Source organism: Plasmodium falciparum (assembly GCF_000002765.6).
Source record: "Plasmodium falciparum 3D7 genome assembly, chromosome: 12".
Lineage (NCBI taxonomy): Eukaryota > Apicomplexa > Aconoidasida > Haemosporida > Plasmodiidae > Plasmodium > Plasmodium falciparum.
Genome location: NC_037284.1, coordinates 450001 through 465862, shown reverse-complemented (window position 1 = coordinate 465862; position 15862 = coordinate 450001). Strand labels below are relative to the sequence as shown.

The 15862-nt window shown below is 17.8% G+C and overlaps 5 protein-coding genes across 5 annotated transcripts in view; 3 read left to right on the top strand and 2 right to left on the bottom strand.

Moving 5' to 3' along the window:
- Positions 1-118: 118 nt before the first annotated feature.
- PF3D7_1210300 (conserved Plasmodium protein, unknown function) lies at positions 119-748 on the bottom strand (the record flags this gene model as incomplete). The annotated part of the gene is made up of 1 exon (XM_001350476.1): positions 119-748. One exon carries the CDS (start codon positions 746-748, stop codon positions 119-121), a length of 630 nt encoding a protein of 209 aa, XP_001350512.1.
- Positions 749-4183: 3435 nt separating this feature from the next.
- Positions 4184-7186, top strand: PF3D7_1210200 (zinc finger protein, putative; the record flags this gene model as incomplete). Its single annotated transcript, XM_001350475.1, has 1 exon — positions 4184-7186. The coding sequence occupies one exon, from the start codon at positions 4184-4186 to the stop codon at positions 7184-7186; it is 3003 nt and encodes a 1000-aa protein (XP_001350511.1).
- Positions 7187-9626: 2440 nt separating this feature from the next.
- On the top strand, positions 9627-10559 carry PF3D7_1210100 (syntaxin, Qa-SNARE family; the record flags this gene model as incomplete). Its single annotated transcript, XM_001350474.1, has 1 exon — positions 9627-10559. One exon carries the CDS (start codon positions 9627-9629, stop codon positions 10557-10559), a length of 933 nt encoding a protein of 310 aa, XP_001350510.1.
- Positions 10560-12034: 1475 nt separating this feature from the next.
- Positions 12035-13268, bottom strand: PF3D7_1210000 (50S ribosomal protein L1, apicoplast, putative; the record flags this gene model as incomplete). Its single annotated transcript, XM_001350473.1, has 2 exons — positions 12035-12477; positions 12692-13268. 2 exons carry the CDS (start codon positions 13266-13268, stop codon positions 12035-12037), a joined length of 1020 nt encoding a protein of 339 aa, XP_001350509.1.
- A 1255-nt stretch (positions 13269-14523) lies between these two features.
- Positions 14524-15862, top strand: part of PF3D7_1209900 (ABC transporter B family member 7, putative) — a gene marked incomplete at both ends in the record, with an annotated part of 2568 nt that continues 1229 nt past the window's right edge. Inside the window, one exon of the mRNA XM_001350472.1 lies at positions 14524-15862. This exon is cut by the window's right edge and continues 1229 nt beyond it. Within this exon, the coding sequence (XP_001350508.1) occupies positions 14524-15862 (1339 nt within the window).

The following is a 15862-nucleotide window of genomic DNA, read 5'->3' as shown; positions in this document are numbered from 1 at the left end:
AAGAAAAATGAATAAACAAATAAATATATATAAATATATGTAAAATATATGATTTAAAAAATTAAGCACTTTACATATATATTTATATATATATATATATATATATATATATTATTTTCTATGATATTGAGGGTGTTTCCATTACAATGTTACTTAAATGATCAAACATTTGTGTCAAAATTTTGGTATCATTAAAAGACATATTATAAATAGATATTGCAAAAATGATTGGTTTATATTTTAAAAATGCTGCATGATCTTTCATAAACTTTGAACAAAAAATTTCTAAGTAAGGATAATTTCTTTCACCAAAAATAATTTCTGTTTCTTGATCTACAGACATAGGCAAGATAACATTATATGAATAAACCCACGAAGCAAATTTTCCATTATGAGATATGAAAAAAATATTATAATTTTTATATGAAACTAATGTATAATTATATGATATAACATTATCTTCATGATTTATATTTTTCAATTTTGTAATTATGGTAGGATTCATATTATTCTCATTATTATTTAATATTTTCATTTTGTCCTTTTCATTATTTTCATCATCAGCTTTATTTATGATCTTAACATTATTTACATTATACGTTGTATTGTTATTATTATTATTATTATTATTATCAGAAGATTCCATACACTCTATATTATGATTAACTGATTCTTTAATATTTTGTTTAATATATTCAACATCATCTATTCTTTTAATTTCGCACTTTTCATCTATAAGCTTTCCCATTATGACAACAAAAAAATATATATTTTTTTATATAAATATATTTAAATAATTTATTAATATGCTTTGAAATGTTAAGTAGGATTATAAGTTATTAATAAAAAAAAAAAAAAAAAAAAAAAAAGAAAATATTTTCCTTATATTTTGACTAAATATATATTATATATATTTAATTATATGAACATATATTCTTTTAATTTATTATTATTTTTTTTGACTATATATATATATATATATATTTTATTGAAATGCTTAAAAATAAAGAAATTGCGATATATATAAAAATATATTAAGAACTGTTATATATTATAAGATATATATATATATATATATATATATTATATGTTTGCTATATATATATATATATATTTTTTTTTTTTCACGAGTAATTTTAATTCTTTAATTTTTTAATTCTTTAATTTTGTGTATACCTACAATTTTCTTACTTAAATTAAATTTAATGTATGAAAAAAAAAAAGAAAAAACAACAAAAATAAAATTGAGGTCTTAATTGTTATATATATTTTTATATATACCAAAAACATTTAATTCTTTATTTATGATTTTTCTGATTATTTTCTTTTTCTTTAAGATAAAGTTTGAATTATATCTTCCTTTATAAAAACAAATAAAATGTATATATTCCTTAATATTATTTTTACTTATTATAAAAAAAGTTTTTTTTTTTTTTTTTTATATATATGCCAAGATACATAAATTAAAAAATGGAAGCACATAAAGAAAAAATATATTATTATATATATTACATTTTGATAAGATTTAATTTAATTAATATTTAGCTACAAAATTAAAAAAAAAAAAAAAAATTAACAGAAGGGTGTATATATATATATATATATTATATATATATAATTATAGCAATGGAATTAATAATGACAAAATATAAAAACGTTCTATTGTTAGACACTCCACTTTTTTATACCTTTTTTTATTTCAGTTCATACATACATAAATAGAAAATAAATATGGAAAGAAATGTTATAATTATGAAAACATATATATATATATATATATATATATTATATTATATCATAATTATATAGGAACTTTCCAATTTCAAAAACTTGTAAATCATTTAATGCATGATAATATATAGTTCCTGAATATAAAAGGTGGGCTTATATATATATATATATATTTATTTATTTATATTATTCCTTTTATTACTTCTTTTCTTATCTTGTTCCTTATATCATAGAATTAACCTATTAAAAGATATGTTTACTAAAATGTAAAAACGCACACATAATATTATAAAAATAAAAAAAAAAATAAAAAAAGAAAGGAACAAAACGACATACACTACAATTGATAAGATAAGGAACATTCATATATTATTTTTCATCCATATTCTTTATATTTATTTATTTTTATTAATGTACAACTATGTGTGCGTACTATATATATATATATATATATATATATATATATAATTTATCAACAATTTAAATATGTCCATAACCAAATATTGTTCTAATAGAAATTATTATACCTTTTTTTAAAGGAATAAAGAAATCATTCATTTTTTCTTTTCATATATAATCTGAAATTAACAATGAAAATATATACTGCTAAAAAATTAAATCCAAAAACAGGGAAACAAAAAAAAAAATATATTATATATATATATATAATGTAGTATGTAAGATAATATATATGTATAAACATATGAAAGAAAAAATAAAAAAAGGAAAAACAATATTACTCATTTTTCATTAATAAAGTATTAATTTAGCATGGTCTACACAATTTTTTGAAGTGTAAATTTTTAGAAATTTATAAAATATATAATGCTTAAATTTTGCATCTATTCAAATAAAATAAGTATAACAGCCAAAATTTTATTTTCATATATATATATATATATATATATATATATATATGTATGTCTTCATTTTTTTTTATTCGTTCATTTTGATAATATTCTATTTTATTCTGTTAATTATTTGTTTTCTGTTTTTTTTTATATACCCATTTTGTGTATAAATATAACAACATCATTTCTATATAAGCACACACGTGGAATTTTTTTTTTCATTTTTTTTTTTAAATTGCTAATTATATATATATATATATATGTATGTGATTATTATATGCGTATATTTTTATGTATGTTAATAAAAAAAAAAAAAAAAAAAAAAAAAAATATACATATGTATATATATATATATATATATATATATATGTTTCATTTCATTAAATATATATGTAAAGTAATATTGTGCATATAATTTTTTTACATAATATAATATTATTATTTATATATGTATAATAAATAAAAAAAAAGAAACAAAATAAATTAAAAATAAGTTTATTATATATGTCATTTTAATTAATATTCGCAAATCCTTAATAATATATATATATATAAATAAATCTATTATATTTAAGAATTTTTTTTTGTTTTTTTATAATCATTATGTAGTCTTTTATGAAATTATAAATAATATAGAACATATGTCTATATTTTGAAAGATTCACTAATTGTTGTAATTTATGTAAGCTATATATATATATTTATGTATGTATGTATTTTTTTTTTTTTTTTATTATTCATATATTTTACATATAATACATATATACAATACTTAAAAATATGATTGTTTCTTGTAATTATTTTATATTTTTGTTCTATGAAAAGATTACTTTTTTTTTTTTTTTTTTTTTTTTTTTTTCTTTACTGTCTTTCCATTTTGAAATGCATACTTATGATTTTAAGTTTATGTTATAGGTAAAAAAATAATTTTATTAAATATTACATATTGTTTATAATTATTTTGTTTTAATTTTTTCATTAATTTGTTTTTGTAAGTTCTATTTTTCTCTTTTTTTTCTTTCTATGTCTCTCTGTTTTTTTCTTTTTTTTGTTTGTATATATTTGTTAAATTATTTTCTTGAAATATTATATACTTGATTATTATAGAATTTTATATCATCTTATCATGTTCCTATAAGAAACCAAATGAAAAAAAAAAAAAAATTCAATAAAAATAAAACATAAATTTATATATATATTAACTAATTTTATAAATAAGACAAACAAATATACATATAATATATATATATATTATTATTCTCTATTATGTGAATGTTTATACATTTTGATTAGTTTAATACAAGATATTTATTTATTTCATATTTATATTTTCTCTACACATAAAAAAAAAAAAAAAAAAAAAAAAAAAAAAAAAAAAAAAATATATATATTAATAGATCCATATAAATCTGATAAACAATATTGTTCATATATCTTAACTGTCCATAGAGCCAATTTCTTCATATCAAGATATTTGCTCAAGTAACACAATTGATCATATATTTATATTTAAAAAAAAAAAAATTAAAATATAAATATATATATATATATATATATATATATATATATTTATTTATTTATATTAATTTATTTTTTTACAAATGATGAAGAAAAATAATAAGAATTCCTCTCAGGGACAATCAGAAACGTTGTTTCTTATAAAAAAGCAATTTTTCAAAACTAAAATGTGTCCTTTTCAGAAGAATAAAAATTATTGTCTAAATGAATCGAGTTGTCATTATGCACACAGTATAGAAGAATTAAAGCCAATGCCAGATTTGAGGAATACCAAACTTTGTGATTTTGTAAAAAAAAAGATACCTTGTCGAGATATAAATTGTACGTTTGCTCATGATATTGATACGTTAAAACCTAGTGTTCATTTGGCTACCTACAAATCAACCATATGCAGCTTTTGGGGAAAAGGAAAGTGTTTCAATGGTAATAAATGTAGATTTGCCCACGGTAATGAAGATATAAAAATGAATGATATAAAAATGAACGATATAAAAATGAACGATATAAAAATGAATGATGTAAAATTAAATGACGATGCAATATTTAATGACCACATAAAATTTAATGACCGCATAAAATTTGATGATCACATAAAATTTGATGATCATATAAAATTTGATGACCAGATAAAATTTAATGACCACATAAAATTTGATGACCACATAAAATTTGATGACCACATAAAATTTGATGATCACATAGAATTGTTAGACGATATTAAATATAACAAGAACAATATATATAAGAACAAATGTAAAGATAATAACTACGATATAAAACAAGAAGGTACAGCATCCACATATTCATTTAACACATGTGATAATTCTATAAATTGTTCTTTAGAAACAGCGAATGTATCTTCTTTTGATAAAAGTAGAGAAATTTTGGTTTTAAGGAAGAAAAACGTAAATCAGGAAAATTGTATTGATGATGATGATAATAATAATGAACATGATAACAAGATTGGAAAAATTAATGAAGATGAATATTTAAAAAAAAATGAGAGAGAATATAACAATGAAATAATAAATAATAAGAAAATTATTCGAAAGGATATTTATGAGAACAATTATTATGATAATAATTTTTATTATGATGATCAAGAAAAGATTGATAATATAATATGGAATGGAAAAGGAAATATGGAGAAGATGGATTATATAGATAATAAAGTAAAAGTTTCAGAGGACACAGGATCTACTAGAACAAAACATATTCATAATGAATTCTTATTGAATAATAGTTTTGATAATTCAATTGAACATGTAGAAAATATAGAAAATGTTTGTATTAATGATGCTATTAATAATCTTGGTAATATTGCTTTATCTACCTTTATAGAAAATAATGAGAAATATACAAAAGTTATAAAATATTTATTAAACGAAAATAATATGCTCAAAGAATCTATCAAAAAGGAACACAAAAATAATATTTTATTAGAACATGATAAAGAAATACGACATATCAAGCTAGATACTAATAATTCGACATATAAAAATAATGTGATCAAAGAAAATAACAACTATTGTAATAATATTTGTGTTCATGATGTAACAAATTATATGTTCCCGGAAGATAATTTTGAAAAATTGTTATATTCTAATGATAAGAAAATGTATTCAAATAATAACATAAATATATTTGATGATACAAATAAAATGGATGAAAATTTTTATAGCATAATTAAAACGATAGATGATATTTTAATTTCACAAAATGTAGCTTCCTACAGAAATATAAATGATACCAACAAAATTAATAATGTCGATGATAATAAAATTGACGATGATAATAAAATTGACGATGATAACAAAAATGGAGAAGATAACAAAATTGACGATGATAACAAAAATGGAGAAGATAACAAAAATGGAGATGATAATAATAATAAAGAATGTGGAAATATAACATCGTGTAATTTAAAATCCTTTGAAAATTACAAAAATATATATCCCAATTTTTATACGTTTAATACCAATGATAATAAAAATGTTCATTTAGAGGGATATAAAAAAATAGGAAATAATTCGTGTGAACAAAATTTTGATTATACAAAATATAAAGCATATCCTCATAATATTAATAATATGAACTATAATAATTATACAAATGACATAGAAAATTATTCTTCTCAAAAATTGTTTGATCCTACTATGAACTTGGATGTAGATTTATTAAACGAGGAAGATACAAATGAGCACATAAACCGTTTAAAAAATATAGTAACACAAAGATCATATAATAAAAACGACGAAACATATATATGGAATGATAAAAGGTATATTACAAATGGTAATATAGCTGCTCCTTTTTTTGTTAATAATAATGATATGATATTATCACCTCATTATAATCATAACAACAATTTTAATAAAACTTCTAAAGAAATGAATAAAACAAAAATGACCAAGGAAAAAAACGCAAAATTAAATTTAAGACAATATTCAGAAATGGGAAATAAAACTATGAACATAGATAAACTTTTAGAAATTACTGATGAAAAATCTGACATTTTAAAAAAAATAAAAAATTTTATTTCGAATGAATTACAAAATAATGAAAAACAAAATTATTCAAACAAAAAAAATAATTTATATTCTAATATATCTATAACATCTAATGGAAACAACAACAATAATAATAATAATAATAATAATCATATGTATAGAAAGAGTACCTTATTAAATGAACATATCACAGCAACTACATTTAATGGTGTCCTCCCCGATTTTGCTAATGACATCTACATTCATGATAATAATTATCATAATGATAATGATGATAAGGATAATAATCATAATTATGATTATAATTATAATTATAAATATGATTGTAATCATAACAATAGGAACAACGATGGATTTATGAATGATCATAATATTGATACGATTAATAGTGATCTTTACAAATATAAAAAAGATATTAATAATGATCAAAATATATGGAATAATAATCATAATAATCATAATAATAACTTTAACAAATACTCGTACCCAATAACATCACATGATTTGATGAACCATCAAAAAAATAAAGACTTTTTCATTATGTCGAAATCGGTTAATTTAAGTAGCTTAAATTAAAAAAAGAAAAATATAAAGAAACAAAATAGTATAAAATTAAATAAAACTATATTCAAATTATACACATATTAGTTATGTTTAATTAATTAATTTATTTATTAATTTATTTATTTATTATTTTTTTTTTTTTTTTTTTTTTTTTTTTTTTTTAAATAAATAAAAAATTAACATCATTTTTTATAAATTTTATTATTTATTTATTCATACATTTTTTTTGTAATTGTTCCACATATATTTTTATTTACAAATTATTATTGCAAAATTTCAAAGTGTTTACAAAAAAAAATTTCTCAAGTACACAATTTTTTTTTGTTATTTTTTCAGAAATAAACTTTTTACATATATATTTGTATATATGTTTATGTGTGTGTTATTTTTCTTATATTCCATTACACTTTTCATATCCTTTCTTTATTTCTTTCTTTACTTCTTTACTTCTTTATTTATTTTATTTTTTTTGTTTTGAAAATTAGACATTCTAACTAAAAGATACAATGTCCTTGGTGATGAATTCTTCAATGAAAAAATATGTTTTATAAAATAATTATTATTTTATTATATTTGTTATAATTTTTCTTTTATTCTCCATATATTCTATATTTTTGAAATTATGTTTATTTTGATCTTATTTTTTTATAACATAAAACATTTTTATTGACATCATTTTTAATATAAGATTTTATTTCGCCTAGTAAGGTTAGGCAAATATGGATATATATTCATTTGGTTATTTTATTTTCTATAAATATAAAATATGTTCCCCTAAATAATATTATATATTCAATTTTGTGGAGATATAAAAAGGTTATTTATATATTATTATATTATATAAATATATATATATATATATATATATATATATATATATGTGTAGATTTAAATTAATATTATAAGGACATATATATTATTTCTGCATAAATAATATTTTACACATTATATATAAAATAAGAATCTTTAAAATATTTATACATACGTTTTTAGGTAAAAGAAAGAAAAAAAAAAAAGAAAAAAAAAAAAAAAATATATATATATATATATATATATATATATGAATATATCCTTTTTCTTATTTTACAACATTTATATTTTTATTTATTATTTTATTATAAAGGAGAAAAAAAAAAAAAATAATATTTTGAATTATGTTGCCCTGATAATATAAATATAATTTATAAATTAAATATGATTTGTAAAAAAAAAAAAAAAAAAAAAAATGTCGTAAATTTTTAACATAAAATTATTATATATATATATAATATTTATATATTATATTATTTAATATATATTGTATGATATTAAAAATAACAATATAAATATCATACATATATATATATATATTATATATATATATTATATTTTTATATATGTTTATAATCTCTATTATTTTTTCCTTTTATTTTTTCTTTTTTCCTTTTATTTTTTCTTTTTTCCTTTTATTTTTTCTTTTTTCCTTTTATTTTTTCTTTTTCCTTTTATTTTTTCTTTTTTCCTTTAATTTTTTCTTTTTTCCTTTTTATATTTTATTTTTTTCCCAATTTTGTAAATATATTCATAAATATAATATTTTTGACCATTTTTTAAAGCATTTAAAAATTCGGAATTCATTTTTTTTAACAATATTTTTATTTTTATTTTATTTATTATACATATATTATATTTTTCCTGTTTTTATAAAATAAAAATTACAAAATTAAAGGAAATGTAGAAATACGATTATTTTGTAAAAATATTTATGTGTACAAATTTATATATAACAGCTTAACAAATAATTTACAACAATGTATATGTTTACATAAGTATTAATGTTTTCCATTTTTTTTCCTTCATATTTTATATATCGTATAACATTTAAAATATATATATATATATATATATATATATATATATATATATATAATATATATGTATGTATATTATATTGCATGGAAATTTATTTATTTATTTATTTATTTTTTTTTTTTTGTATGGAAAAAACAGGTAAATAATTTTTAAGTAATAAAATATGAGATATAAAAAGTGATAAATTTCTAATGCAACAAAAAAAAAAAAAAAAAAAAAAATTTATATATATATATATATTTTATATTTATAATATATCAACGTGTGAATGTGTATAAAATTAATTTGTTTACACATATATACTCCTTTTATTTTACTTTTTTTATTAAATATTTTCCACCATATATTTATATATATATATATATATATATATATTTATATATATATATGTATATATGTACGTGTACATATTCATGTGATATCTTATTGAAGATTAATATCTTAAAATATCCTTCGTCGTATTATTTCCACATATATATATTAAAATATACTTTAGTGAATAATATATAATATGTATATGTAATAATTATTTGTTTATTTTATTATTTTATTTATTTGTTTATTTATTTATTTATTTATTTATTTGTAATATTTAAAAAAAATGTCATATAAGAATTATGAAAATAACAAGGTGAATAGTACGTCCTTTATTGTAGAGGAGGAAAAATCAGAAGGAAATGAAAAAAAGATAAAGGACAACATTTTGCTTATAAAGAAAAATATGATTTATGCAGAAGAGAATTTAGAAAATTTAAAAAATAACTTAATATCTAAGAGGATTATTGAAGCATTACACGAAGAAATACAACAAATATATGTAAAAGTAGTAGAGACCGAACATTTATTTAGAGAGTGGGAAATTCGTTTTGCTGAAAATCCTTTTGAAAAACAAAAGAAGAAATATATTTTTGAAAAATTAAATATTCATTTTAAAAATGAAGTAAATAAATTAGAAAATATATCAATAAATGTAAAAAAAGCAGCTAATGAATTGCCAAATATAGAAAATGGTGAAATGAATTATAATAATAATAATAATAATAATATTAATGGATTATTAAATAATAAAAAAAAAGGAAATCATAAATTTATTTCAAGTGATGATACAATGATAAATAATAATTTTGTTTTAGATTTAGATAAAACATATGTAAATAATGATGATTTTATTGAATCATCTACTTTATATGATTATGAATTTGATCAATGTAGTGAAAATGATTTATTAATAGAAAATGAAATAATTAACGATAAATATGAAGGCATTAAAAAAATACAAGGACAAGTTGCTCAAGCACAAGAAGTTTTTAAAGATCTAGCTAATCTTGTCTTTACACAAAAAGAAAATATTGAAATGTTAAATAATAATTTATATGATACTAACGTAAATACATTTAAAAGCGCAAAAGAATTAAAAAAAACTTATGATCATGTAAAGCAACAAAGGTTTTCATGGTTTCTAGCTGTTGTAACGTTGCTTATATTTATTTACTTTTTATATTTCAAAATATTTCACTTTTCTCTCTTTTCATGATCATAAGAAAAAACTAAAAAAATAAAAATATAAAAATATATATATATATATATATATTATGTTTAAGTATATTATTAATTATTTATTTACAATATGTATAAGTATATACATTTGTATATATTATTTTTTTGTGAATTCCATATATATCTTTAACATTTTTTTTTTTTTTTTTTTACTTTATCTGTGTTTTCTTTGTAAGGAACACATAGACAAAAAAAAATTTAAGGGCCTACATATTGTTTAAAAATAGGGCATGTGTAGGCACATCATAAAAATATATATATATATGTATATATTTTAATTTCATTTTGATTTATTACCCTTATTTTTTTTATTTTTTTTTTGTAATATTTATTAAAAACATTATGACATCATATCCTATGGATATACATATATATATATGTGTGTCCATATTTTAAAAAAAAAAAATATATAATGTATACAAAGTTATAACCAGGAAACCCATTGCGGTTTTACCTCAGATAAATACGTGGAAGATCTAGATACACGAAAAATATTTTTAAATAAACTATTCTTTTTTATTATATTATATTTTTTTTTTTTTTTTTTTTTTTTTTTTCTTTATTTTATTTGTAATAATAATAGCCAAAAAATAAAAAATAAAACAAATTAAACAAATAAACAAGCAATCAAATAAATTAGCATATATTTAAATAGATGAAATAATAAAATATGATTTTTATTTAAATTTTTAAAAATGTGTATAAACACTTTGTATAATTTAAATTACGTACAAATGAATATAAATTTATTCTTTCTGTAGGAAATATGCAATTTTGATATAAAAAAGAGGAAAAACTAAGCACAAAACAATATTATGTATATGTGTATAGTTCTTTATAATATTTGCATATTTTTTCATATTTTATGTACATATATTTTAATATGTATACCATGTCATCCTGAAAAAAGAGAACATAAAGCCCCAAAGCAACATGCAGATATATATTATAAAAACTATTACCACGGGATATATATATATATATATATATATATATATATATTATATTTATAGTTTACCCTTTTTATTTTATAAAATATTTGAAAAAGGATGAATATACATAAAACAACAAAAACATTTTGTTAACATTAAGAAAGAAAGATGGATACCGTATAAATACAATATACAGGTTCCTCATTCTCTTACTTGCTAAAAGTAAACGCAAAATATAAATTATTATTATTTTTTTATATGATATGTGTACAAATATAAAATAATCATATTTTTACTGTTTAGAATAAAAAAAAAAAAAAAAAGGAAAGGAGGTATATTTTATGTGATCACATAATAAATGTACAAAAAAAAATTAATAAATATAAATAAATATAAATAAATAAATAAATATATATATATATATATATATATATATATATATATATATTAACAAAATAATGAATAAAGCATTAGGCTTATCTACATATTGCACATAAAAATATGAGAGCTGCTCTATTTTTTATAAAGAATTTTTCTTTATTTTAAAAGGGAAACCCATAGTACTACTTAAATAAATAGTTTTGACGTGCTTAAAATTAAAATGAAAAAATTCAAGATTTTCCAAATGTTCAAATAAATGGTTAATATTTTCTCTTATTTCATCATTTGACATATAAACATCTCCAATATTTATATTTAATGTATTTAATTTATTTAATTTAAATATATATGTATTTTCAGATTTAAATAATTTTACATGTTTAGGTAATAAAAATTCACTAACTAATGTTCCACATTTTTCATTAGGCATTAATCCTTTTCTTCCTATCTCTTTTCCTACTCTTGTCAATTTGTGTATACAGTCATTTGTGCAAATTAAAAAATTATTATTCCTTTTCTGTAGTCTAATTTCTCTTTCTTTTATTTTATTTATCAAATCATCTTCACCAACAACATCCGCTCCTGAATAAATAATATATAAAAATATAAATATAAAAAAATATATATATATATATATATATATATATATATATATATACATATTATTGTTAAAAGAATTATTATCAAAATGTTTTTTTCCTCTTTATTGTCCACAATTCATTTAATACAATCATTCACATGGCAATATATATATATATATATATATATATATATATTTTTGTTTTTTTTTTTTTACCTGACTGGCTAGCTATTTTTTGCAACTTCGCATTAGTTACCACATATACTTTTTTTTCTCTCTTTTTTTTTAAATTGTGAGGAAAAGTAATAAACGTTTTTATATTATCATTTTTAGTCATTTTCGATTTTTTCGGATTAAAGGATAAATAAATATCTATGCTTTCAACAAATTTATGTATGGCTAATGTTTTAATTTTTTCTATTGCTTCCATTAAGGTATACTCATTAGTTTTTTTTGGTAATATATCAAGGAAATCTTTATATTTTTTAAATATTTTCTTATCCTTTTTTTTTAATTTTACTTTTTTGATTATCTCATTGCTTGTTTCGTTATCAGGCGTGATAACAGTGGATGGTTGGACGTTAAAAAGATTTTTTTTCTTTTTTTCCAAAAGGTACTTTTTATCTTTTAAAATTGTCCTATTCTTGTTTTTATAAAATACATTATTATAATGTGTCGCTTCATTTATGGTACATAAGTAATTAGTTACAAAAGATTCAATAGTAATATGAAAAATGTGTATGAATATAAAAAGAATTTTTATAATTTTTCTGTATCCATTTTTTAAAGTCATTCTTTTATTTTATATATTTTTTTTTTTTGTAATCAAGGTTCTTTCCTCAAAAGGGAAAATATCTATATACATATAATATATATATATGTGTTTATTTTTGCCACCTTAATATAAATATATAAACATATATATTTATATATATACATATATATATATATATATATAATATATTTTTGTTTATGTACTAATCATTATCACATGTTTTATTCCCCATCAATCCAATTTACTCAACTTTATTCAAACATTTTTTGAATATTTTTTATTTTATGTAAAAAATATTTATGTGATTCATAAGAGTGGCTATTCCCTTTTATTTTATTTTTTTCTTCTCTTAAAAATATCAAATTAGTCACACAAAAAAAAAAAGAAAAAAAAAAAAAAAAGCAAAATAAATTATATATATATATGTATATATACATATATTGTTTTTATGAGAATAAAATTTTTACATACAAACAAATTCATGTATTTATAAATCTTCTTATTACTTTTATAAATGTATAATTTATGTGCTCACCCAAGTTTATCATGACAAAATTAGGAATATCATTTCTTCTCATATTATTTTTATATTATCAATAATGTTATAGTTTCAAAAAAAAAAAAAAAAAAAAAAAAAAAAACTTGTACAACATATATATTAATATATTTTTTTGTCATATATAATATATATCCATACAATAATACTTTATTAGAATATTAGTTCATCAATTAAAAGGATAAAAAAAAAATTAAGAAAAATAAACTTATGGATTGTCTTCTAAATTGTGTTTTTTTTTTTTTTTTTTTTTTTTTAATTCCCAAATATAAATAATATATGTAAATGAAAAATATATATATATATATATTATATATATATCATCATATATATGTGCTTTATTTTTTTTCTTTTCTTTTTTTTTGGTATAATTATATTATTGTTCCTGAGAATTTTAATTATAGGAAAAAAATGTTTTCCTGCCATCCGCTAAAATAAATTATATAATATGATATATTATATTTCGCCCTTAGTAAATATTGTATAATATTTATTATAATTTATATATGTATATATATTTTTCTTTTGGGGGGTAAAATTAAAAAATAGAAGTAATTAATTTTTTTCTCCCAGAATAAAAAATTGATATGCATAAAAAGAGGTACACATAAAATATATATATATGTATATATTTATTTATTTATCATGGCAGATATATAATTTTTTTTTTTTTTTTTTTTCTTTTTTTAATTTCATATACAACATAATACATACGTAATGATAATAAAACGGCATCTGATAAACTACTATTATCTAATTAATAATAACAATAATGGTTATTTTTTGTTTGGGCAGAATGTAAGAAATGTAAGGAATTGTAAAAATTATGGGAACGCATTATATTATAATAATGTTGGAATAAATAATATACACACTTATAAGAAATATTCTCCGTCAGGAGGAAGAGATTTTTTTTTTTTAAACAATAAAAGTGGAGGAATGACATGTTATTATAAAAGTATGGGTATATATAAAAATATTAATATTAAGGATCCTAATAATAATAGTAATATAAAATATGGAATTATGAGAAAGAAAGGAAAAAATATATTTAATAATATGATGAATAATTATACACATAAAAAATGCTTTAGGTCCCATTTATTTGATCCAAAGAAAAATTCGATCATTGATAATATAAAAGATAAATTCAACGAATTGTTTATGAAAAGGATAGGTGAAAATAATAATAATAATAATAATAATAATAATAAAAGTAATAATAATGATAATAATAATAATAAGAATCATAATCATAAGAGTAACAATGTGTCATCGTTAAAAGATTTATTTAATATTTTAAAAAAAGAAAGAAAATATTTAGGGTTTGCTATGTTTTGCCTAATTGCATCTTCCTTAGGACAAATGATATTCCCAATGTGCATAAGTAAAATTATTAATATGTATGGTGGGAAAGAAGAATCTTTAAAATATTTAACAAATGAAATTTATAAAACTGTCTTATTAATTATAGGTATATCTACATTCAGTTTCTTTAGAATATATTTTATAGAAACATCTATTGAAAAAATAACAAGAAGATTAAGAACCCATTTTTTTGAAAAAGTATTAAATCAAGATGTACATTTTTTTAATAAACAAAAAACAGGAGAATTAATAAATAGATTATCTAATGATATAGAAATATCGTCTAAATTTTTAATACATTTATCATTTGGTATAAGGAATTTTATATCAGCTTTGATAGGTGGGATATGTGCCTTACATATATCTCCAAGGAATTTATTCCAATCTTTTCTATTACCTGTGTCTGGTTGTTTATTAATAGGTACAACATATGCTAAATTTGTAAAAAAGATAAGTGTTTTAAAACAAGAAAAACTTAGTTCATGTATTGATTTTGCTTCAGAAAAAATTCATAATATTAGTAACGTACGTTTATTAAATGGTGAGTCCTATGAAAAAAAAGAATTTATAAATTATTTAGAAGACGTATATAAAATAGGAAAAAAACATTCATTAGTAAAATCAGGGAATCATTTTTTATTTTTTAGTATTATCTCCTTATTTTTATTACATTTAATATATTATGGTA